Genomic DNA, 26,675 nt, shown 5'->3' with positions numbered 1-26,675 from the left:
GCCTTTCTAACAAGCTGCCAGGTGATGTCAGTGGTTCTAATCCCTGGCATCTAGTCATACTAGTCAGGGGTCAGCAAACTTTTTCATTATAGAGCCAGATGGTAAACATCTTAACCTTTCAGGCTAAATGGTTTGTTGCAACTACTGGACTCCACACCGAACTAGCCCTAGACAAGAGGTAAATGAATGTGCACGGCCATGTTCCACTGTAAATTTGTGAACACTGAAATCTCAGTTTCATATGATTTTTACATGTTGTGGGATATTGTTCTTCTTTTGATTTTTTTCCCCAGCCATTTAAAAACTATTCTTAACACATGGGCCTCACAAAAACCCTCAGTCACCCTTCCCATACTGGGCTGTAAACCCCTGGGTACCCTAGCTGCACCCGCTGACTCCATCTCCCCCCCAGCCTGGCCAGGGCCCTGAACAGTGGGAAGCCCTTCCTTCACCCTGCACAATGGAGGGGCCCTGGGAAGTTGAGGTGTTGCCTTTCAGAGCTGACACTTGTCAGGTGCCTCCCTTCCCTTCCATTCAATCTCACGGTCACACTGTAACTCTATAAACATCCGGGCAAAAGAATCAGTGACCCAGAGCTCAATACCAACAGAAGGAGTTCTGATTTATTAAAGAGAAGAGCAAAGGAAAGGAACCAAAAAACTGATAAGCAGGATAATTAGGCAGTTCCCTAAACAGTCCATCAAGCCTTCTGTTGTTCCCATCACTTCCCACCACCCCTTCCGACCCCTGGCAGCACGTGACCCAGGCTGCCAGGGCGCGGACATCCTTTGGACTCTGGATCTCAGTCTTCAGAAGGATTGGAGGAGGGGCAAAGGCTTTTGAGAACTTGAGGCCAGGACTCTTGTGTTCATTCAACCAACGTTAATGGAGTTGGTGCCTAGCTGTTCTGAGTTAAGGACTCAGTAAATGTTTATTGAATATTTTGGCAAAAATTTATGAGCATTTGTTATATGCAAAGAATGGGCTAGACCCTGAGGTGAAGGACTGTTGGTTAAGATCGAGACATGAAAAACACATGGCTCCTGAATGCAGGAAATTTACACATGAAAGACACAGGCTCTCACTAGACTACACTCTAATGCAGGACTTGGCAGATTACCCCCCACAGGTCAAATTTAGTCCTGGACCTGGTTTTGTTAATAAAGATTTTGTAACACAGCCCTGCCTGTTTGTGTACATATCGTCTATGGCTGCTTCTACACTACAACATCAGAGTTTAATCATTTTCATGGCCTGCAAATCCTAAAATATTTACCACCGTACTCTTCACAGAAAAAGTTTGCTGATCTATAGTCTAGAGCAGTGGTTTTCCAAAAATTTGTATAGCAAATCACGATAAGCAATACATCTTATAGGAGGCGGCAGAGATAAAAGAATAAATAAATTACACTGCAGTATGTCAGGTGAGGAGAAGGATTCTGAAGGCAGAAACAGGATAAGAGGAACAGATCGTGAGGAGGGAAGGGGAGTGATCAGGGAAGCCTTTCTGTGACGTGGCATATGAAGGAAGGAGAGAGTGAGCTGTGTGGACCCTGAGGAAGAGCCTGACGGTAGAGGGAAGAGCATGCGCAAAGCTCCTGGGGTAGGAGTAGGTGCTTGAGGTGAACAGGGATGGAATTAAGACTGGTGAGCTGGGGAGAGGTGACAGAAGAAGATCGTGTAGACAGCTGACTACAATCAGGGCACAATGTAGTCAACCTTGCAGCAGAAATGCAAGCCAAGGACTGAGAAGAGAGTTTAGGTAAAACCGGACCACAAGGGCTTTCCTGGTGGGTTAAGAATCCATCTGCCAATGCAGGGGATGCGGGTTCGATCTCTGGTCCATGAAGATTCCACATACTGCCGAGCAACTAAGCCTGTGCACCGCAACTACTGAAGCCCACGTGCCTAGAGCCCGTGCTCCACAAGAGCACATTGAGCTCAAGCCTGCTCACTGCAAGGAGAGAAAACCCTTGCAGCAGCGAAGACCCAGCACAGCCAAAACAATGAATAACTTTATTTTTTAAAAAACTGAACCATGAGTAGATACACATATATGTATAATTGAATACCTTTGCTGTACACCTAATAATATCCCAACATTGTCAATCAACTGTCCTCCAATATAAAATTAAAAGTTAAAAAAAAAAAAAAACTGAACCACGATGGAGGGTGTATTCATTTGTCCAGAAATCTTGTCCTGTAAGTGTGTGCAGGGACTGTGATGAGACAACTAATAATCACGAGCCCTCCTTCAAGGAGTTCCCTCCCTTATAGTGTCAGAGGCGGTGCAGCCAAATACATTGTAACAGAGGGACATGTCAGACCAGCAGGAGCACCTCTATGGACCAGAGATTTCCACATGACAGGAAGACTCAGCAACATCTCAAAGGATGAGAGACATACTGCAGGTTGATAAAGCTGGGGAAAACATTCCAAGTGGTGGGATCTGCCCACACAAACACGTAAAGGCCCAAGGGAGCATTGCAAGCTGCCAGGTGCAGTGGGAGCAGGGCTTCTCAAGTCCAACAATGTGTTGGAAGCACCCAGAACGCTTTGAAATTATACTGCTCCCTGGGGCCCACCCCCAGACTTTGCCGTGATTGGCTGGAGGAGGGCCCAGGCATTGGCATTTTTTTTCTCCCCAGGAGATGCTAGGTGAAAGAACTTCCCTGGTGGCTCAGATAGTAAAGCGTCTGCCTACAATACGGGAGACCTGGGTTTGATCCCTGGGTTGGGAAGATCCCCTGGAGAAGGAAATGGCAACCCACTCCAGTTCTGTTGCCTGAAAATCCCGTGGACGGAGGAGCCTGGTAGGTTACAGTCTATGGGGTCGCAAAGAGTCGGACACGACTGAGCAACTTCATTTTCACTTTCAGGCAATACTAATGTGATGCCAGTATTCAGAGCCGTGAGCTGCAGGGAGACCTGGACGAGTAGGTGAGACTAGGCAGGGGTCAGGAGCAGATTGTAGGTGCATTTTATTCTGTCCTCTACAATGTGGGCTTTATCTTCTAGGTAAGAGACAGACCCAATGGCAGGGTTTGAGCAATGATGGGCGTGGTTAGATTTCTAAGGTGGAGAAAGCACTCTGGCAGCAATGTGAGAGCAGAGGAGACCAGTGGGGGCAAGGAGGGGGAAGATTAGAGTCCCTGGGAGTTATTAGGGAAACACTGTAGCAGTTCAGAGAAGAAACAAGGGTTTGCACCCAGGCAGGAGCCCAGACAGTGGGACAGAGATAAGGATGCAGTCAAGAGATAAGGGAAAAGCAGAACTGTAAGAACTCAGTGACTGCCTGAATGAGAAGAAAACTGAGACTGTAATGATCCCATTGACTGAAATATGAGATAGAAGAGAATAGGCCTGAAGGGGAAGAGAATGAGTCCAGTTTTAAGCATTTTTATTTGGAGGCACCAGTGGAAAATAACAATAATAATAATCACAAGCCATTTATTGAGCACTTACTAGGTGCTGGGCCCCCTGTACTCCATTCATTGTCTTACTTGATGGTCACAACAGCTCGATGAAGTAGATAATCCCATCGTCCCCGTTTTACAGCTAAAGCTCAGAGAAGCTCGGTAAGTGTGAAGAATGATAACTGTTACTGTATATGTACATGCCACTTTGCAGAGTGGGGCACATCGTGAGTGCTCAGAAAATGGCAGTAATATTAATTATTACTATCTTCTGTCCATCACAGGCAGGAAACACAGGTCAAGTCTGCAGGGAGAGGAACCAGTCATATTTGGAAACCCCATGTCTATATAGATGTATATATACTTAGTATATATGTTTGTATATACTAAGAGATGTATACTTAAATGCCTTAATGTGTATTTATGCCATCAAACTCATACTCCATCTGTTGCTGCTTTTTCTTTTTGGCTTTTTTTTTTTTCAAATTTTTTATTTATTTTATTTTGGGCTCTGCTGGGTCTTCACTGCTGCACACGGGCTTTCTCTGGTTGTGGCAAACAGACTTCTCATTGCGGAGGTTTTTCTTGTTGCAGAGCACAGGCTCTGGGGCACAGGGTTTCAGGAGTTGCGTGCTCAGGCTCAGCAGTTGTGGCACACAGGCTTAGTTGCTGCAAGGCATGTGGGATCTTCCTAAACCAGGGATCGAACTCCTATCTCCTGCATTGGCAGGCAGATTCTTAACCACTGGACTACCAGGGAAACACCTCTTTTTGGCTTTTTAATTAAGCATCTTAAATGCCTCTTGATCTTACCTCTTCTCCAGTCCTACCCACTCCGGCTCCATAATTATTTTATTTCTTTAATTTTTTTTTTTCCCAAAGCTAATCTCAGTCTACTCGCATTTGTTCTGTTCTGTGAGCAAACCTGTGTTGCTGGCTGTGCAGCCAGATTAGGTCTTTTTCTTGTGGAAAGAAAGAAAACTTCATTTTTTAAAACATAGCGCCTCTTGCCTGTTCCAATACCAAACAAACAAAGCTGCTATTCATTTCAGCATCTCCCCATCTCTATCATGCCCAGAGTCATTTTATCAGCAGAGCCTCTCGGGCTGTCTCTCCAAGAGCCTGGAACAGCAAATAAGAATGTTCTCAAAGTGAGTGCTATGAAAATATAATCCCATTTAATGAGGCCACCGAGAGCAAGGCTGTTGTTCTGTTGGTGAGTGCAGAAGCAAACGTTCTGTTTAAAGTCATGGTCAGAAAATGCCAGCTTCTCAGCAAAAAGCATCAGCTGGCCCATCACTAGTTAGCGACTCAGGGGCAAGGAGCTGAGGCAGCTGGAAGGAAACCTTAGAAGCCAGCCACCAGTCTCCCGAAGACCCTCTCCTCATAGCTGGAGAGCCCTGCCCCACCATGATATGTCTGCCGTGACCCTGCTCTTCTTGCCGCCTCCCCTCAGTGTCAGAGCTTTCTCCATGCTGTCCCGTTCATGGGCTCCTCTGTATCCAGTCGGAGGTGTGCAGCCCAATTTCCTATCCAGCACTTCCTTAGCAATGACCTGGCCTGGCTCTTTGGTCTCTGAGTCCTCTGTCCAATGAACAATAAAACTGAAACTTTCCATATTTATAGGCAGATCCATGTGGACTCAACTGTAGTCTCCTTGTATGAGTCCGTGCCCACAAAGGAACCCCCAAGCTTCTCCAGGGTACCTCAAGACTCCGTGGTGTCCAGGCTGAAAACCACTCCTTAGGTCAAAACTGTGCCCAGAGGTCATGTTCAGCATCTGTTGTTCATTTATTTGTTAAAAAAAAAAAAATAGATCCCACTAAGATCCCACTATCCATCCCACTGTATGGATACATATATGTATATTGGAGAAGGCAATGGCACCCCACTCCAGTACTCTTGCCTGGAAAATCCCATAGATGGAGGAGCCTGGAAGGCTTCAGTCCATGGGATCGCTGAGGGTCGGACACGACTGAGCAACTTCCCTTTCACTCTTCACTTTCATGCATTGGAGAAGGAAATGGCAACCCACTCCAGTATATATGTATATATACATGTGTATATATGGCTGAGTCCCTTTGCTGTCCACCTGAAACCATCACAACATTGTTAAATGGATATACTTCAATATAAAATAAAAAGTTGAAAACATCCCAAATATCTGCTACGTACAAGGAGCAAAGTATACAGCAGTGAATCTAACAGACAAGTCCTGGCTCTCACAGAACTTATGTTCTTGTTGGGGGTATAGACAAGTATAAGACAATGTGAAACCATGATTGTGCAAGAAAGAACACACAACAGGTGATGTCACAGAATGCCATAGGGAAGTGAAAGAGCCGCTTTACCTTGGATTAGGAGAGGCCTCTCCAAGGAGGACAGAGCAATAGGACAAAGACAATGAGGAGTCAGCTGTGAGACTATCTGCATTAGGAGCTTCTTTGGAAGAAGGAATGAATACAGAGGCCCTGAGGCAGCATTGCGCTTGGCAGATTCTAGGAACTGAAAGAGTGGAGAGGCAGATGGAAAGGAATGAGGTCAGAGAGATCAGCCAGGCCAAGACACATTGGCCCTTGTGGGTGCACACTGACTAAACCCTAGGTTGAGTCTGAACCTGGGTTGAGTTCAGACATTTTGGGCATGTATCACTATGGTGATTTTGTTCCCTGCTCAAAATACAATCTCTGACTTAGGATGGTTCGACTTATAATTTTTTGACTTTACAATCGTGTGAAAGTGATATGCCTTCAGCAGGAACCATACTTGGAAATAATTGGTGAATTTTGATCTTTTCATGGCTAGTGGTATGTGGTTTGATACCCCTTTATGATGCTGGGGAGCAGCTCCAAGTCAGCACACAACCACAAGGGTGAACAACAGACACACTTACAACCGTCCTGTCCCCAGACACCCATTCTGCCTTTCACTTTCAGTACAGTATTTGACAAATCATATGAGACATTCAGCACTTGATTACAGGCTTTGTGATCCTGCCCAGCTGTAGGTTGGTGTAGGTGCTGAGCGCATGGAAGGTGGGCTAGGCTCAGCGATGATGTTCACTAGGTGAGGTGCATTGAATGCATTTTCAACCTAACAATATTTTCAACTTAGTGTGGGTTTATCGGACGTCACTCCATTGAAAGTCAAGGAAGGTTTGTGATGAAATTTGGACATGTTCCTCCTTCATTTGGGAAAGGGCACTAGGTGGGGGTGCCAGGAGTTCTGACTTTCAGAAAGTCCTCTTCCTTCCTTCCAGGTTTCCTCCCTTCCCTTCCCGGAAGCTGCACCATCAGAAGCAAAGTAACCTTGTCCCTCTAAGATTCCTCTTCTGCAAAATAAGTTGACTGGGCAAAAAAAAAAAAAAAAATTCCTTTTCCAGTGAAATACTACAGAACTTGAAATTATAATGAGTATAAAAGTAGTATTATATTAGCTGTCATTTCATTCTATAACTTTTACGACTCCACCAGAAGAGCATTGAGGCTACTCTGATGAACTTGATCAGCCTCAGCACCCAGCCTCCCTTTATATTTTGTGTCCTTGGAGAGCATGGTTTTGAGAAAATCACTAGTGATTTCTTGCTCCGCAGTATCAGGTTATTCTCTAAATAAACCAAGTTGGAAGGAGAAGCCTTATTCTGCAGACTGCACAAAAAAGGATTGCCCAGGAATCCCAAGTTAATGCATATGAGTGTGCTTTTTGGGTGCTTGAAAAATCAAGCTCTTAAGTATTTTGCTTTAACAAAACAGTAATCCAATTTTTATTGTAACACTTCAAATCCTTCCATGGAACACTGAAAGAGAGTCAGCAAAAGTAGTTTTCCAGCCACTGGTGTTCTGGCAAACTGACTCTCTGGGGGAATAAAAATGCCCAAATTTGTAGTGTTTGCCAATTTCTACGGTGTAAGTCCTTCCTTTGGGGACAGCTTGAAGCTAACAATGTTTAATAACTGGCTCACAAATTTTCTAAATATTTAACAATTGCATCCTTGGGAGTTCCTTGATCAGCAAGAAGATCAAACCAGTCAATCCTAAATGAAATCAACCCTGAATATTCATTGGAAGAACTGATGCTGAAGCTGAAGCTCCAATACTTTGGCAACATGATGCAAAGAGCCGGCTCGTTGGAAAAGACCCTGATGCTGGGAAAGATTGAGAGCAGGATGAGATTGTTGGATGGCATCACCGACTCAATAAATGAGTTTGAGCAAACTTTAGGAGATGGTGAAGGATAGGGAAGCCTGGCATGCTGCAGTCCATGAGGTTGCAAAGAGTCAGACACGACTGAGTGACTGAATAACAACTTGTAAGTCAGTATGAGCCAGTTCTAGGATGCTGTCACTTCCAGCCCGCAAGCATGGTCGGTGCTTCTGGATAGAGCCCCCTTGAAGGCCATCATCTGAAACCTGACACCTGCAGTGGCACACAAGGCCCCGAGACCTTGGGCTGGATCCAGGGAAGGGCAGTTAGAAGGGGGTGGAGAGAGGGGGAGCTGGTGTCCTTAAGTTCAGGACCTGGTTTGTTGTCAGAAATGGCCAGAGTGTGACCCCAGGAACAGGCAAGCTTAGTCCTTAAGCTAAGTCCTCCCAAACCTACCTGCACTTTACACACCTCAAATCATACTTCCGGATGTCACTCCCTCAGAACTCCTTCTGGACCCAGCTGAAGCAGCCTCTCCCCTTTAAAGCCTTCTATCCCCTCTGCCTTCCTTTGAGCCACCACTGGACCTAGCCCAGCTCCCTCTTACTGTACCGTCTTACTGTTCTGTCATTCTGCATCAGCTTGTCAGTGTTTCAGACTCCTAGAGCAGAAACATGATTGGAGCCCCAGTGCCTAGCATAGACCCTGATATTTTTGTTAATTTCTCAACAAATGTTAATAATGGGATTTCCTTGGCATTCCAGTTAAGCACAGTTGAGACACTGTGCTTCTACCGCAGAGGACGCAGTTTCAATCCCTGGGTGGGGAACTAAGGTCCCGCATACCACAGGATGCAGCCAAAAAATAGGAAAAAAAAAACAGACATTAATTGAGCCCCTACTAAGTGCCAGGCAGTGTTCTGGTGACTGAGAATACAGTGGAGATCAAATCAGAATCCCTGCTTTCATGAGAATTTTGATGCTAGAAGGCACTTGATCCATGGTAATTTATTGTCTCATGGACACTCCTCTATGATCACTACTCTTAAGACTAGGAGACGAGACCTTTCATTTATTTTATCTTAACCCTAGCATAGAACCCACCCACCCTTGGGTTCTTGGGTTCACAAACATGGCCACCCTTCATAGTCCTTTTTTTCTAAATAGAATTTATTTTTTGGAGCATTTTTAGATTCTCAGCCAAATTGAACAGAAGGTAAAGAGATTCCCATATTCCCACGCCCCCCTTACCTGCACAGCCTCCCCCATTATCAACATCCCCCACTGGAGTGGTATCTTTTTTACAATTGGTGAATTTTATTCAGTGCTGAAAAGAAATGAACTATGAAGCCATGAAAAGAAATATGAATGCATATTACTAAGAGAAAGAATCCTATCTGAAAAGGCTACATTGTATGATCCCAAATATATGTAAAAGGGAAAACTGTGGAGAAAATACAAAGATCAGTGATTACCAAAGGCTAAAGGGGAGGACAGAGCAGGCAGAGAACAGAGGAGTTTTCCGGCATTGGAAGAATCTTGTATGATTCTGTGATGGTGGATGCGTGTCATTATATGTTTGTTAAAACCCATAGAGTGACGCTAATGTAAACTGTAGACTTTGAGTGATAATGATGTGTCATTGTAGCTTCTTTTGATTTTGTATTTTGTATTTTAGTTATGATTTAGGGATATCCCAAGGCCTATTAATGTACCATTGTCATAGACCAGGGGTTGTAGGAGGGGGCTGCTGGTGAGGTATTTATCCACTGTTAACCATTAATATTTTAAGCTGAGGGTTTTTTTTTTTTTTTTTTTACAGGTAGGCAGCTCTGGGAAGAAGGCAAATAGATACAGTAAGCTTGAAATTTCCTGGAGACAGGATGAGAAAAAAACCCAGACTCTGGCCCCCAGCAGCCAGGGTCCTGTATGAACCCCAGCTCCTGGGATGGGGAGCTCACAGATCCGCGTAGGAAAGCCATTCCTCCTGCCTCGTGGCTATTCTGGGTGTGGGGAGCAGAAGGACACAAAGGGAAGGGAGAAACCACAAAGTAGAATTAAAGTACGAGGTGAAGGAAAGGGGACTCTGGGGATTGAGGGGGCAGCCTTCTCAGGCTGAAAATGCCCAATTCTAGGAGAGCCTAGAAAGGCCTCCCCAGGCTTCACCCTGCAGCACCATAAGCCCGAAAGGTGGGGTGGACTGTGGTCATAATTTATAACAAGCCTACAGGTCACCTATTCTGTTATTTCCCAACATTTTAAAAACAATACACAAACATACATACAAACATGCTACCTTTCTGTTTGCTTAAATAAATGTATTTTTAAATGACATTCTATATCCCATCATAGATTATGAGTTTCATGGACGGGACAGTTTTTCCTAACACACATTGAAATAAATAACTAAGTGTTAAAAGTTAAATGTTAGCATCACTGACTCAATGAACATGAACTTGAGCAAACTCTGGGAGATAGTGGAGGCTAGGGATGGTCCTCAGCATGTCCTCCTGACATGCTGCAGTCCATGAAGTCGCAGAGTCAGACACGACTTAGCGACTGAACAACACGTAGGTCATCCCTTGGACAGCCAATGCCAGGCACACCTCACTGTGGTGCACTGGTGGAGAGGAGTTGGCAGTCTCAGTCCTTGATTTGTGAGCAACTGTGGGCAAGTCATCTGCCCCTCCCTGTATGTCAACTGCCTCATCTGCAAAATGAGAGGGTTGACCAGATGCCCTCTCAGACCCCTTCACACATTGAGGTTCTGAGTTGCTTGTTGAATAAATGTAGAGTTATTGCAGGCAGTATACCCAGGACAGAACTTCTTAGCACTCTGCCCTCTCTCCTTCCACCAAGGCTTTCCCCCACTACCCTGTTAACACCCGCTTCCCTAATTCAAGGCACATCCTCCTGGGAGAGAAGCCTGCACAGATCCAGCCCCAACAGGAAAACTAAGTGTTTGATTTAGAAGAAAAACATCTCAGCTTTTCCAAACCTCAGCACAGTGCTCTTACTTCTTTAACTTTGGTGAAGTGAGTAATACCCCTTGCCAGGGAGTTACCTCCCAACCCACACAAAAGAAATGTCTCTTTTGTTTTTTGAAAAATGTTTATAGTGGCCTTTAATATCTCAATGTGTCCCAAGGGAGCCAAACGGACAAGGAGTCTAACCATCCCCTGGCAGGATCCCTGCACTCAGCGTCCTCCTCCACTGTCTGGCTGGAGATAGACAACACCCAAGTCCTTCAGGAAAGTCAGCAGATTTGCAAACCCTCCCTAAAAGGGCAGAGTGTGGAGAGAGGGGTTAAATACCATGTTTAATGGGCTGCAGAATTGCCCATTAAAGATCAGCAAGATTAGGTATGGCATTGATATACCTAACCCTTCTTCAGCATTGCCCATATTAAAACCACTCCACAGACAACTGGGAGAGAGGCCTCTACACCCAGAAAGTATAAGCCACCAGGGCCACAAAAGTAAAGGAAATAGCTTGAATTCTATTTGTATATGTTGGCTTTACAAAATGTCTGGATACCTTGTCCATAAAGGTCCTTATAGTTAAGCACAAGCATTCATAATTTTTATAATGAGGTTACACACGGAAATGATAAATATTTTTAGACATTGAGTTAAACAAAACATGTCCTTAATTCTTTCTTTTTTACCTTTACCTTGTTTAATGTGGCTACTGGAAAATTTAGAATTTACACATGTGCTCTCAGGACAGCAGTGCCTTCGACAATCACATCCACTTGCATCCACTCCTGTGGTCTCACCTGAATCAGAGTGACACCCGAGATATTTCAATATAGTGATAAGAAATCTAAGTTCGAATCACAACTCTGCCAATTTGTAGCTGGGTGACCTTGGGCAGGTGACTTAGGGCAAGGCCTGGCGCATAGGAAAGTGAAAGTGTTAGTCGCTCACTCGTGTCCGACTGTTTGCGACTCCATGGTCTGTAGCCCTCCAGGCTCCTCTCTCCATGGGATTCTCCAGGCAAGAATACCGGAGTGAGCTGCCATGCCCTTCTCCAGGGGATCTTCCCAACCCAGGCATGGAACCCAGATCTCCCACATTGCAGGCACATGGAAGGAGCTGGATAAAAGTCATTCCCATAGAGAGGCAGTCATGTGCAGTAGTCACAGCCAGGAGCTCTGAATCCAGACTGTGGATAGGCATCCTTCTCTGCTCACCAGCTGTGTGACCTTGAAGCTATTCCACCCTCCTCACTGCAGCACGGCCATTGTGCCGGTGTAGAAGCACCCAGCAATGGCCACCATGTGGTCAGCACTCTGCACACAGAGCCATGGTGGTTCTCTTGCTTGGCCCCCATGACTCCCACATCCACCGCACACATTCCCTGCCTTTCTCTTCCTTCTATCTCAGGTCAGTTCTGTACCACTTCTGGCTTCAGCTGCAGCAATCACTGCTTAAAGTTCACCAGGCCCCCTGGATGGTCCCTCCTATCCATTTTCCAACGTCTGCTGACCTTGGGTCTTAAAACCCAGAACTGTTACATCCCTCCTCTGCTTAAAACCCAGCAGTGGCTCCATGTTATCCATGAATAAAGGCTCCAAGATCCCCCAGGACCTACTAAACCCTCTAGGGTCCTCTCTCCCCTCACACCCAGGGCTCGTCACACCCACTCCCTCTCCAGTCCCCAAACATGCAGCCAGTTTTACTCTCTTCTGCCTTTCCCTCCCTCTTTTATCTTCCACGACCACCCGCACCATGTCAGCCTCATCAACGCTAGATTCAGCTCAAGTTCAAGAGTTCCCTGAACTTCTCCCCGAGCCCTCAGTGGGCCTGACCCCAACTATGTGCCTGTACTGTGCCTGTGCAGAATTCCACTGCTCCACTGGCAACTCTAGTGCACTTTCAGCTGCACGCCTGACTCCCCTTACAGACTGAGCATCTTAGAAGTGAGCAGAGTGATGAGGAATTGTTGAGGGCATGCTACGAGCCAGCACTGCCTGAGGACTGGACACAGATTCGTTTCTTCCCCTTACCTAGAGGGCATCTGAGTCAGGTACTGATAACCACTTTACAGCTGAGGGAGCTGGAAGAGAGAGGTTTTTGATATTTGACATTTGGTGAGCCAGAGTTCAAAGCCAGGAGGTCTGGCTTCAGAGATCTCACTCTTAACCTCAATTTACATTTTTTAAATTAGCATATAATTGACACATAACATTGTGTAAGTTTAAGGTGTACACGTTGACTTGATACACTCATGTATTGCAGTATGCTTACCATCATAGCATAGCTAAAACCTTCCTTTTTCCCATCACATAGTTATCATTTCTGTTTTTGTGGTAATAAAAACTTTACCACCTGCTCCTAGCGACTTTGAAATATAGAATACAGTACTGTTGACTGTAGTCACTCTACCATGCACCAGACCTCCATCCAGAGTTCCTTCATCTTCTAGTTGTCTACTTATACCCTTCAACAGTATTTCCCCAATTTCCCCTACCCCCAGCCCCGGTAAGGACCATTCTATAGTCTGTTTCTCTGAGATTGGCTTTCTTAGATCCACATATAAATGAGATCATATAGTATTTGTCTTTCTCTGCCTGATTTGTCTCATTAGCATAATGCCCTCAATGTCCATCCATGTTGTCACAAATGGCAGGGTATCCTTCTTTCATGTGGCTCAATTATATATATATGTATATGTGTGTGTGTGTATATGTATATGTATATGTATATACATATACTGGAGAAGGCAATGTCACCCCACTCCAGTACTCTTGCCTGGAAAATCCCATGGACGGAGGAGCCTGGTAGGCTGCAGCCCATGGGGTCACTAAGAGTTGGGAACGACTGAGCAACTTCACTTTCACTTTTCACTTTCATGCATTGGAGAAGGAAATGGCAACCCACTTCAGTATTCTTGCCTGGAGAATCCCAGGGACAGAGGAGCCTAGTGGGCTGCAGTCTATGGGGTCGCACAGAGTCGGACACGACTGAAGCGACTTAGCAGCAGCATATACATATATATGGAGAAGGCAATGGCAACCCACTCCAGTACTCTTGCCTGGAAAATCCCATGAACAGAGGAGCCTGGTAGGCTGCAGTCCATGGGGTTGCTAGGAGTTGGACACGACTGAGCGACTTCACTTTCACTTTTCACTTTCATACATTGGAGAAGGAAATGGCAACCCACTCCAGTGTTCTTGCCTGGAGAATCCCAGGGACGGGGGAACCTGGTGGGCTGCCATCTATGGGGTCACACAGAGTCGGACACGACTGAAGTGACTTAGCAGCATACCATGCATATGTACGTACGTGTATAATATACACACACATATATCCCCAAATTTTCTTTATGCGTTCATACACTGACAGACACCACTTAAGCTGTTTCCATATCTTGGCTATTGTGGAGAATGCTGCCCTCAATTGACTTTTATCTCCTAAGCTAGCATGGTTAATTTTGAAGCCAGGAGTTCAGAGAAGGAAGGCAACTTGCTGGAACTGGAGTCCAGGCCTCTTGGCTCTCAGTGGTCTTTTCTTTGGTTTGGTTGGTCATGTGCCTCTGCCATGAAAGCCCAGGCTGCTGGCCTGGAGGGGGAGGCGGGACCCTGGGCGACTGGCAGGCAGACATGGCCTGAAGCAGTGAGACGTCCACAGAGAGGCTGAAATAATAAGCCTGGCTGAGGGAGCATCTGCTTTGTTTGCTTGGCTTGGTGTGTTTTCATTACACAGATCTGGAATCTGATCCTGCCTGGGAGGCTCTGAGGCTCCCTTTATTCTCCTGTTGGGCAGAAAAGAGAGTGGGGTGGAGCAGCTTAGCCAAGAAGTGCTGACAGGGAGGCAAAGCCGGTCAAGTCCAGGGTCGAGACACTCCCTTGTGAAAGCCCAGACAAAGCAGAGTGCTAGACAGGGACCTAGGGGAGACAGGCTCACTGTCAGGCCCTGTCGCACAGAGGGGTGATCATGTCATGGTGAGTCATACCTCTCCAAGCCAACCAATGCGGTGCCTTGCCTGAAGGTCACATTCTCAAACCCCAAGAGAAGGCTTACTATGGATGGCTTCAGGCAAGGAAAAGGCAGATGTTAATGAGCCCTGCAAGGAGCTGCTGCCCTCTCTTCAGCCCACAAAGATCACACAAGGAAGGGGGGAAAAGGCAGGAGAGAGGTTCCAGTTGGGTCAAGGGAAGATTCTGGCAACTTTGATAAAACCACGAGTAATGGCATTATTTTGCTATTCATTGTGGAAGGTCTCTTATGAGGAACCACTGATGAATGCCTTTTCAAATTAAGTGTTAAGGGACAAAAAAGTTGACTCTTCAACACAACTGGGGCACTTTGTCAGATAATAGCACCCCTGGGTCTGGATTGGAAGAAGCATGAAAGGTCTTCAACCAGCCTCATGCCTGACTTTACTGCTAGAATACCCTTTTCCAACCAGTCAGTCATGTTGCAGGCACTGTGGGAGGTGTTGTGGTATAGTAAGAGTAAGGAGTTTGAAAAATCAAATGCATTTGTTCGAATAAAGATGTTAAAAAACGTGGCTTAGTTGTGCAGGCAAATGGGTTTCCAGAATTAGACAGACTTGTCCATCAGATGCACATTGCTGGGCTGCCTCAGGCTTCCCTGTGTTGGGCTTGACTCAGAAAACTTACAATCTGAGAAGCGGAGCGGACTAGTGCTGTTTGTGGGAAGACGGCTCCCAAAGACAAAGGAGAGGAGAATGGGTGAGTCTTCTTCGTTTGCCCCATTTTTCTTTCAGACCCTCTGATCTGAATCTGTCACTTCTGAGGAGGAGGAGTGAGCGGCGGGGGCAGACAGTCCAGCAATGTCGCTCCCTCCGTGTAGAAAGAAACTACAGGAGTTTGGAAATAAGAGACTCCCCTAATAGCTTTCCTCCAACCTAAAGGTGCCCTGCTGCTGAGGACAAGGACCTAGAGCCCCCAGGGCCCAGGGAAAAAGGCTGTCTGCAACAACAGCCTTAGCGAGAACACCTTCCCGCAGACAGCCTCATGGCCAGCCAAGCAGGCTTAGACAGCCAGTAGCCAGTAAACGCATCGACCCTGCAAGAAACGGAAAATTCCACCCCAAACTGGCTTAAACCCTCTGAAAGCCCAAGGATTAGTGTCTCAGTGTCACTGAGGTCCTGGGCGCATTCTGTCTCTGCCGGCTGGCCCCAGTCCCAGCTTCAATGTTGGGCAGCTTCCTCGGTCTTACCCCTGCTGCTAGTGGCATTCTGGGATGTTCTCTTCCGTCTCACTGAGCTGATCTATTCATGAGTCCTGCCCTGGGCCATTGAGACAAGAGTGCCATGTTCTGGTTGACTGAACATAGTCTGGATTCACCTCTTGTGTGGGGAATAACTTCAGTTCCCCCTGAAGCCCACGGTCAGGTGGAGGTGGGTAGACACCTAAACAGAACTGGAGTTCTGTTAGGATTGAGGACATGGGGAATAAGTTTTGAGTAGATCCTGAGATGGCAGCTTGCTTCAAGATGCACATTGGGTTCTGAGCTTGAAAGCACTGCCTTGGGAAGTGAGGGAAGCAGGATTAGGCGGGGGAGAAGTTGAACTGCAGTGCAGTTACAGTAGGGACCTCAGCTGACTCCGTAAGGAGTTCCAGGGCTGAGGTGGCCCTTCAGAATCATCCCAAATCATGGCAAGGGGCTGTGCCATTGAACCCCTGCCCCAGTCCGTCATCACGTGTGGGCCGTATCAGGTGTGGGCCGCCCTAGGAGTGTGGGGTAGGCTTGTTGGGCAAGGCATCTCCCCTACCTCAAAAGTCGCATATATGTTTGTTTCCTAACTCCTCATCCAGCCCCATCAGTGCATTCCCTGGTGCCCACAACAGTGCCTGGCTTACAGTAGGGGCTCAATATTTATCAAATGAATGGCTGGATTTGGGAGCCAGACAAACTTTAGCTGGAATCTCAGCATTTCCATATGCCAGCTCTAGGTTCTGCAGCCAATTATATAACCTTGCTAGGCCACAGTCTTTTCATGTGTGAAATGGGGAAGTCACAGTACTTACTATATAGGATTGCCATAAAGGCTATGTGAATTAATACCCAGCTGTTAAAGTAGCACATTAAGAGTAGCCATCATGGTCCATCGTTATTCTTGTTACAGCCATTATTACTGTTTATTCACCAGATGAGTCAATCAGTCCCTGCCCAATGGCCCCCTCAGCCCCCAGCCTCTTCTTTCCACCCAGAGGTAGAGGGGTGATTCAGGTGGTGGCAGCCTGCCCAGTGAGTCAACTCTGAGCCTCAGCCATGCCAGGATCCCTGGCACAGGCTACCCTGTCCAAGAGGCCCTGGGGTTGAGTCATCTGGGCTACAATTCCAGCTGGGGACACCTCGGCTGTGGAGTTTGGCTGGCAGAGTTTGTCCTCCCCAAGACCTTCCAGGAAGAGACTGGGCACCTGCCCCATTGTACTCCCAGGGGCTACCCTTTGCCAGCTCAAGTCTATCTGTCAGGAGAGTTTGCGAAAGGTCCAAGTGAGGATCTGGGGTGGGGCTGGGAAGGAAAAGCGTTGCCTCCATCCTTTGCTTTCAAAGCAGGGTGGTGTCGTGAACAGATCATGGGGTTCTGATCTCAGCAGACTAGTTTCGAGTCTCCATCCCTCCACTTACTAGCTGGGGCACCTTGGACAAGTCCTTTGCTTCTCTGAGTCTCACTGGTGAAGTGGGAGGTTAAAGGGAGGCTTGACCGAGTGGTCATGTTGTCTGCAAGTCCCGCATCTTCCAAGAAGAGGTCTCAGATTTGATCTCTGTGGTCTCTGAGCTTCAGTGACTCTTATAAAAGGGGAGGAGGAATTCTCTGTCTCCACATTTCCCCCACCTCCCATGGGAAGAGGTAGGGCCAATCTGATATACCATTCCTTCCTTCCTTCATTCAGCAGCTCTCTGTTGAGCACCTGTAGCATGCCAGGTGCTGTCCTAGCATGGGATGTAGGAATCATGGGCTAGTGGGAGAGGCAGATTCGGTATAAATCAGCAAACAAATACACTTATAAACTTTATTCAGTACAGGCAGAAGAACAACAGGTTGTTAAGAGAGAAAAACATGGTAGAGCTGTTGGAGAAACTTCTGAGGTGGTGGCCTGTGAGCACAGACTTGAGGAAAGAGAATGAGCCAGCCTTGCAAAAGCAAGAGTGAAGACCCTTCCAGAGAGAAGCACATATGCAAAAGCCCAAAGGCAGGAAAGAGCTGTGGTGGTTGAAGAAGTGCCAGGGGACCAGTGTGTGGGAGCATTGCGGACACATGCAGAGAGTCTGAGAGGAGACGAGGAAAGGGGCTGGGCGCACAGGGGGCCCACCTCCTGATGCCCCTCATCTCAGGGATCAGCCTTGCATGGCCTGTTCCCACTGCCTTAACACAGTTGCCTAGTTATTTTTTTTTCCAGTTTTATAGTCGTTTACAGAGACACCGCTCATGAGGGTATACCATGGCTGGATTCCCCTAGGGTTGTTTGTGAAGAGTAAATGAGATGCTGGAGATAAACTGTGTAGTACAGTTCCTGGCATAGTTAGTCCTCAAGGAGAAATAGGTATCTTGAAAAAATACATGTAAAAATAATGAGAATATTTACAGCCCCATGCCAACACCCACTTCAAACTGTTACTCTGAGATTTAAAAGAGAAGAGAAGCCTTGGGTTTCAAGTCATCCTCTTCTCCATAATCACAACGAAGAAAGTCGGAGTAGAATCTGACACCTCATCTGGGAAACCTGCCCTGGCTCCCACCGCAGGGTGCATCAGGGTCCCTGTGTCGCAGCATCTGTCACCCTCTATTGAATTGTCTGGTCACTGGTCTTTCCCATGGACTATGAACTCCTCAATGACAGGGACTGTTCCTTGATTCTCCATTTAATATAGTAGTTAAACAACATTTTATTTCAGATAGGTTTAAGGACTAGTCCAAATTGCTTACTCTCATTAACTAGCCCACTTTTAAGCTAAGAGACGGGTCTTGATGAATCAATCCAGAATAGAATTTATGTCATTTAAAAAGCACAGTATCCTTGTAACTTTCCTAAGCTGGGGACTGGTTTAAAGTACAGACCAGTTTATTGGCTATCCCACCCCCGCGGGTTTCTCAAACCCACGTTTCACAGGAGGAGCAGACAGGCTCTTCTCCAGGGACGTTGCACCAGAGGCTTGCGTTATTCACTGCTGGGGGAGGGTGCTCGAAGTAATAACATTAGGCCCACAGTTCGCAAAGTCTGCACCCAAGGCCCTAGGGGAGCTGAGTGTATTTTAAATTTTCAGGGGGAAACACAGCAGTTCTCGGCATCAGTCAATCACCATGCAAATTACTAGCCGAGGTGGTTCACAGTTTCAACATTAGATCACAGCGTATTCCTTTCAGTGACATCACATTTTTGCAAAACTGGGGTTTTGGTGGTGGTTGTGCTGAAAGGCAAGTACTGTATGAGAATCGGCATGGAACAGGAAGTGGGGGTGAAGCGTCTGCTCTGATTCTAAGGTCCGGAAATGTATGCAGTGCCCAGCAAGCACGCACGGCTCGTTTGTAAGTGATTGTAGTTATTTATGAACAAAATAATATTATGTACGTTGTTTATTTCAGTGACTAAGCTGGTAGGACATAAACAGTTGGCACTTCTTTTGTCCTTGGCGTGCCGTGAAATCATTCCTTAGATGGGCATCATACATCCAGAAAGTGGGGACTCGTGCATTAGGTTCTTTGTAACTCCCATTTAACTCTTTTAAGCTTTTGATGCTGAACTCAGGAATGATTTTGAGCTAAATTCTGTGAGCGTGGCTTAATGATGTACACATGGAACCTACCCTTGAGAGTCAAGGAGCTACAAGGCTGGGAAATATTTACTGGGAGGGAAAACAGATATTTAGCTCATCTCTCTCACTCCATCTGACTAGCTTCTTAATGAGCGTAGACCACTTTGGAATGAGCTGGAAGCGCGCCTTCCTGTTATAAAAAACAGAAAAACAAGCATGCGCTTGTGTGCCAGGGATATAGTTTTATTATCTCGAACTAGGAGTGGCCTGAATATCCAGCTGGCTCAACCAGCTAATTATTGCCGGAAAGAGAGACTACAGAGCAAGTGTTCTGAAGCTACAGTTATTATTTTTGGTAGATCCCCCTGCTTAGCTTTTAGCTTATTCATAAATAAATCAGCCAGTTCAGTAAATTGCCTCATATAGTTAGTTATCGTTGAAAAAAACAAGCTTGCCCCGGTCATCACAGCAGATGGAGCCTGCTCCAAACTGGGCCTTCGACAGAAACCTGATGGAGATGGATTTGGCTGGGGTGAGCTGCTGGTCAAACTCGCCTGAAACATTTTCTAGGCTATTGAAATAGGGCAATGGGCTTGAATGGCTCATGTGTATTTCTATCCATGTTGATTCTGAACCATCTTCTAAGAAGGATCTTGGCCCCATTCCCAGCGTTCACTGCTGAAGGCAAGTGGGATTGCCCTTCCTCCAACCATGAATCCCTCTTAGCCCTCAGCTTCCACAAAGAAACTTTAAGGCTCTGTTTTCTGCTGATACTTGTGAGTCTCTTCTCTCAGGCAGCATCAACCCCAGGGCCACTATACCACCTTTCTCCTTTGCCTGGATTCTCTTCACCCAGCTCTTCCCATGACTGGCCTCTTCATTCATTCTTTCAGCAAATATTGAGCCATCTGCTGTGTGCCAAACACTATGGTGGGTTTCAAGGTATAAAAAGGAATGATAATAATAGTTAACATTTGTTGAAAGCCTGTAATGAATGAAGAGTTCTTCTAAACCATTTACATGTATCTCATTTGATGATGAACAGCAATCAAGTCATCCACATCGGAGATTAACAAGTTACCCACATTTTGCTAATAAAGAAAGTAAGACACAGAGAAGCTAAGTACCTTCCCCAAGGTCACACATCTAACAAGTGAGGGAGCTGGGCTTTGAGCTTGCATTCTTCAACATTTTGTTGTATAGTCTCCTTAGAAAGACACAGGACGCTCTGGTTTTATTCAGTATTTGGCTTACATTTTAATGGAGGAGAGAGACAATAATCACATTAGCAAATAAGTCATTTCAGCTAGTCAAAGATGATAAGAAAAAAAAATAGTAATTATTCAGTAGAGACTTCTCAGAGTGGCAGAAAGGAGTAGCTGCTTGATATCAAGTAGCTGGAAAAGCCTCTGAAAAAAACAGCCATGGGAAGGTGCCCAGGAAAATGATTTCAAGCAGAGAGAATAGCAAATGCAAAAGCAGCAAGGCAGGGACAAGTCGGGCCGAGTGCAAAAGAAAGAGATGACCAGGAACCAGATCATTAGAAGCTTTTTTACCTGGGCTGCACACATTTTCCTGGGGAGCTTACAAAAATACTGATGCCTTGGCCCATGCCCAGAGATTCTGAGGAAATCAGTCTGAGGTTTTGGCTCAGGCAAGAGGAATTCTAAATGAGACGAGTGCAGCAGTCCAGTGCAAGATGGTGGTGGCGAGATGGTGGTGGCGTGGACCAGGGCAGTGGTGGTGGAAAGGCAGCATCTCTCCATCAGCCCTGCTCCCTCCACACCACCCACCTGTGGTCCATGGGAAGCGTTCACATCCTTAGCCTGGATAAACCAAAAGCAGGATGCTCACCTGCGGATAGCCTGGGAAGGATTCAGCACCAGAGACTATCAGTCTTGGTGGGTGACCCACTGAAGTCCCTACTGGACAGAGCACAGCAGAGAGTGGTAGGCGGACCTAAGCTTTTCCTAAGAAATCACCGTCTCACAGTCTCTAATCTCTGACAGCCCAACCTTATTATGTCAACGTGGGTGAAACTATCAGTTCTTGGCCATAGTGGTGTCTGTCACAGCTCGCTCTGGGAGGTGGCATCTTTGTCTTCTTGCTACAGCACTAGCTGAGACAGAGTGTTCATCGGGGTTGTCCAAAGAAATGGAAACCATATGAAGGGTATACATAAGGCATTGGTTTATGTGATTAATTTGGTGGTGCTAGTGGTAAAGAATCCACCTGCCAATGCAGGAGACAAGAGATGCGGGTTCAGTCCCTGGATTGGGAAGATCCCCTGGAGGAGGGCATGGCAACCCACTCTGAAATTCTTGCCTGGAGAATCCCCTGGACAGAGGAGCCTGGTGGGCTACAGTCCATGGGGTCACAAAGAGTTGGACATGACTGAGATTTTTCTTGCATGTTGGGATGGGTTAAGAAGAGAGTGACTTGGGCATACCTGGATGGCTCGCATCCAGTGGATGAAAACCAGACTCAAGTCAAAGAGCCGATTCTTACTCTGTATAACCAGTCATTGGAACCATTCGTGCACTCTTGGTCTAATACACAGTAGGACAAGTTCCCTGACGTGGTATGAGCTGCCTTGCCCCGTAGTGAGCTCCCTGTTATTGCTTGAGGTGTTCAAGCAAAGAGCGCACAGTCTGCTGAGGCTGTAAGGTGACTTTCCCATCCCAGGCCTGGATGAAGCCCACTGAGGAGAATCGGAATTGTCTCTTGGCTCCTCTCTGCAGTTTATCTCCCTCTGCACATGTATGTGCACATGCAAGCACACACACACTCACACGAGGGAGGTGAATGCCAGAGAGGAGGAGAGTGGGAGAAACCACACAGGGATCCAGCGAGGAAAACAAGGAGGAGAGATGGGAAGGCAGGGGGATGGAGACAGCACTGAAAGGGGTGGGCAAAGCGGGGAAGGGGAGAAGGAGGGAGAGGAAGAGATGGAAAAAGGTGGGAGAAGGGACAGGCGACCGTGGGAGATGCAGAGGGAAAGGGGGCAGAGAGGAGACAGGCGGTACTAAAAGCAGGAGGGAAAGGGAGAAGGCAGTGGACTTGGGAGAGAGGAAGCATGGGGCCCAGGAGGAGGGAGGTGGGCAAGGCGGAGGGAGCAGGGCACAAGAGACAGGGCCGGGCCGCAGAGTGGGTAGGGAGGTGGGTGAGGATATGAGTCTTCAGAGTCAAGGAGTTCACTGGGCACAAGTCCCCAGAGCAGCAAATGGGTAATCTTGAGTCACAGCTCATTTAGAGCTTCCTGTTTTCAGCTTGTCTCTGTGAACAGTTGGAGGGGTTTCCAGCTAGTAAATACATCAGAGTGCCAAGACTCCCTCCCCTGGCTGTGGCCGTTCCATGGCTGCCCATCCCCAGAACCTTCTCATGCCACCTCCCTTTATGCCCTGAGCACCAGCCCAGCAGCTCCTCCAGCACCACCCAACAGACCACCTGCTCCCCTCTGCAAGGCCCCTGACTTCACCAGGTTCTCAAGGCTCCTGAAGGAAGCCGTAAGCCTCTTCCAACTACTGCACTCACATTCACCGATTGCACCACTGGCGCTCCACTAGGAAGCTGTAAACCTTTTAAGTGTGGAATCCAGCCCAAGCATTTACAGAGAAATTTACTTTATAAAACAAGTTTCCCTGAAACACAGTTTCTTTGCCTTTTTCCAAGACCCCATATTTTTCCTTCCATCCCCTTGCACTCTTCCCAGTTACAAGCACATCTTTATCCATCCTTCTTCAACTCAACCCAGCAGACGTGTCTGGGCCATCCACAGCATTCCAGACAGCAGGGTTACATCTGGAAACAAGACTCCTTGTCTGCCCTCACGAAGCTTGTGTCTAATGGGGAAACAGACATGGAGCCAGGGGTGGAGTCGGATTTTATGGGGCTCAGACAGCACACAACTTGAGAATAAAATTACCAGCCCATGTATAAGAAACCTGGGTTACGTGTTCAGTCCTGGAGAGGACAGGATGAGTGCCCAACCCAAACACCCAACTCTAGGAGAGAAGGGTTCACAAAGGAAGGTTGAGATAACCATTAATTAATTAAACCACTGCATCTATACTTTCTCTCTTTGCTCTCTTTTGCCTATCCTGTGAATAAATGAATGCATACATGATGCATTCTACAGACATTTACTTAAGGATGAAGTTTAGCTTCTGTAACAAAAACCTAAGATGGCTTAAACAAGCTAGGACCTTCCCTCTCACATAACTGGCTCCTTCCATCCTTCCTGGGGTGTTGCCTTTCAGATACAAAGTCTATGATGGTGCCCTTCCAGCCAGTCAGATGAGGCAAGAAAGAACTGTGAAGCATTCCCCCTTCCGCCTCACACACACACTTCTCTTTTAAGGCAGACCTGGGAATTCAAACCCAACTTCTGCTCAAGTCCCATTGACCAAAACGTGATCACCCAGCCTTGAGGACATGAGCACACACAGGTCCCAGGGAGATGAGGAGGTATAATGTTTATTCTGGATGGCCATGCGCCCCCAGATTAAGGCATTTCACAGCTATATAAAAAGAGAATGGATGCTGTGGACAACTAGAAATCGCCGAGACAGCCTGTGGCGTATGTTGTGCTTACTAGGAAACTGAGGTGCGGAAGTAGCTGTGGTCCTTTCCAGGTCCATCCACTGACAAAACTGAATTAAACAAGCTGTCCCTGCAAGCTCCCAGCCCCGTTCTTTAATTTCAGTAACTCTGACGCTCTTTACCAGATCCCAAATGTTGGCCGAGAATGAAATACTGTGACCACCCAAGGGGTAGTTGAAGGAAGAGGAAGCAATATAGACTGTGAAGAAGTTGCCAGGGAAAAAAGGAAGAGAACCAGAAGAGAACAGTGAAACTAAATTTCAAGAAGTTTAGCGATTTCCTATACCATGGAGTGTCAAAGCAGCAAGAGGACCCAAAGAAACTCGATTGGATTCACCAATGAGGAGGTCAGAAGTGACCTTTGCCAAGTCATTTTGTGTGGAGTGGTGGGGAATGGCATCCAAAGAGAGTTGGTTTGGGAGTGAGTGGAAGATGAGGATGCTGAGATAGAGTAGTGGTAACTGAGGTACGGAAAGGCAGGAACAACCTGAGATTAGTGCATCCGTGATCATGTTGATTCAAAAGATAAAAAATCAACGAAGAGCAAGAGCTAGAAAACGCGTGGCCGACACAGAGTTTGGCTGCTTTAACAAAGACCAAAATAACAGTGGCTTAAAGAAGATTAAGGTTCACTTCACTCTCATGTAGGAGTCTGAGCATACACAGTCAAGGGCAGACTAGGGACAGCATGGTGTGGGAAATCCAGCTCCTTCCACCGTATTAGCCAGTCATGCTCAGCGTGCAGCCTCCATCTTGTGGCCTACGAAGGCTGCACCAGCTCCCACCGTCATGTAAACATCCCAGCCAGGCAGAAGGAGGAGAGGGAAGGGGAAGTTTTCTTTCATCTTAAAGGCACCACGCAGAGGTTGCTCACATCACATCTCCTCACATTTTCACTAGCTGGACTTGGACACTTGGCTACATCTACCGAGATAAGGGAGACTGAGACAAAGTCATCTTTAGCTGAGAGGCCAAATCCCCAGAGAAAACTTAAGGGTCCTGTTACGAGGAAGGAGGGAACAGCAAGCAGTCAGAGCCTTAGGGGACCTAGAACAAAGAGTGGTCTCGGCCTTGGTGGGAGGAGGCTCGCTGTCTCCGGGGCGGGGACACACAGAGAGCGGAGAGGAGGTCTACCAAGCTGTTTACGACCTGTTGGGTGGGAGAGCGGATGTGCACTCGTAAATACCCTGGGATGGTTCAGAGAACGCTGTGCTTTTGGAGTCCTAGGTTTCATTCTCAGCTCTGTGCTTAGCTGCTCTCTGGCCTTGGACAAGGAGAGAGATCTCCATTTCCACATCTGTTAAACGGTCATAATAATGCCCACCCTGCCTGCCTCACAATCTTATTTTGAGTCCCAGAAGAGAACTGAGAAGATGTTCTGTAAGTGTGAGGTCAGGGCAGATGTGGGCGCCATCGTTATGGGGGGGATGGAGTGGTCTAGGCACTGCTGAGCCAGAAGGGCAGGTGGGAAAGGGCTGGAAGAGGCTGGAAGGACAGCACCACCCCAAACACAAGCTCCACACACCCATCCCCGAGGATCTGGCCTCTGCCCACTGCTGGCCAAGGAATCCCTCTGTTGTCCAAGTGAGGATGACAGGGGAGGGGGCCTGCAGCCATCCACAGGGGCTGGAGTCAGGCTATGGTGTGTCTTGAGATCGCCCTCCAAGAGCCTTGGCCTCGTCCCCTGCCCTTGGCCCTGGAAGCTCTCCTGAGACCTCTCGCTGACCCCAGGGCACACCCTGTGTCCCTGGCCTCAGCCCAGTAAACAGCATGAGTGAGTTTCTCCCCCAGGCCTCTGGCCTAGCAGAGCTAGCTGTGTCCAGAGCATGCACACTCCCAACACACTCCCTCCACACACATACATGCCCACACTGCCTGCACACTCAGAAGCACCACACCATGTGCATCACACATGCAAACACCACACACATATGCCACGAACTGCACATTCCTCGCACACTCTACGTGTCCCCCGCAAACTTCACACACACAGCCCACATGCACACACCTGCCCATGCACACCACACACACACACACACACTTACACTGGTCTCTCTCTGTCCCATATCACACCCCCTACCCGGCTCCCCACACTGCTGCAGAAGTGCAGGAGACACAAATGTGGCTACTTTCTTGTTTAAACTCCTCCTCTTCAACTGGCTATCCAGAGCTTCAGGCTAGCGTTCTAGCCCCTGCCAAAGCTGTTGAGGCCCACCATGGTCTATTCCCTGAAGACCCTCTTCAGGTATATCCACCCTCCTGCCCCCCTCGGCCAGTGTAGACCACTGGCCCACCCCTCTCCCCCCAGCTCCTCCTGCCCCTGGCTTGTCCATCCTCCATCCTCTCCAGAGAATGTACCTGTGTCATAGCCCATGTGAGAATCGCATTCCCTCTCCTGACCCCTGTTCAGAGCCCACCCCTCCTATAAAGACTCCCTCGACTTCCCCAGGTGGAATGCTGCCTTTGGGGAGCAACTTGCATCCTGTGTCTGCCTCCCCTGCCAGGCAGATGACCTTCTCACGGTCACTATATATGCAGCCCTGGGTCCCAGCACAGGGTATGTGCTCAATGAACACCGGGTATGTGGTGCTCATCCCCTCATCCTCCCAACAGATCAAAGTAGAAAACCAGCACGACTACCAGGACGTCACCAGCATGGTGGCTATGGCCAAAACCTATGCCACCACCGAGGCCTTCATCGACTCCAAGTATGACATCCGCATCCAGAAGATCGGGTCCAACTACAAGGCCTACATGTGAGTCCCTGGGCAGGGGCAGGGG

General features: G+C 47.4%; 1 protein-coding gene across 1 annotated transcript in view; it reads left to right on the top strand.

Moving 5' to 3' along the window:
• The window catches only part of SYN3 (synapsin III), a 492,973-nt gene that overhangs the window by 437,459 nt on the left and 28,839 nt on the right, over window positions 1-26,675 (top strand). The window contains exon 8 of the mRNA XM_061417235.1: window positions 26,508-26,650. Coding sequence (XP_061273219.1) covers window positions 26,508-26,650 — 143 coding nt within the window. The remainder of the gene's footprint in view (window positions 1-26,507; window positions 26,651-26,675) is intronic.

The sequence above is a fragment of the Bos javanicus genome, chromosome 5, assembly GCF_032452875.1.
Source record: "Bos javanicus breed banteng chromosome 5, ARS-OSU_banteng_1.0, whole genome shotgun sequence".
Lineage (NCBI taxonomy): Eukaryota > Metazoa > Chordata > Mammalia > Artiodactyla > Bovidae > Bos > Bos javanicus.
This window is presented reverse-complemented; position numbering and strand designations above follow the sequence as displayed.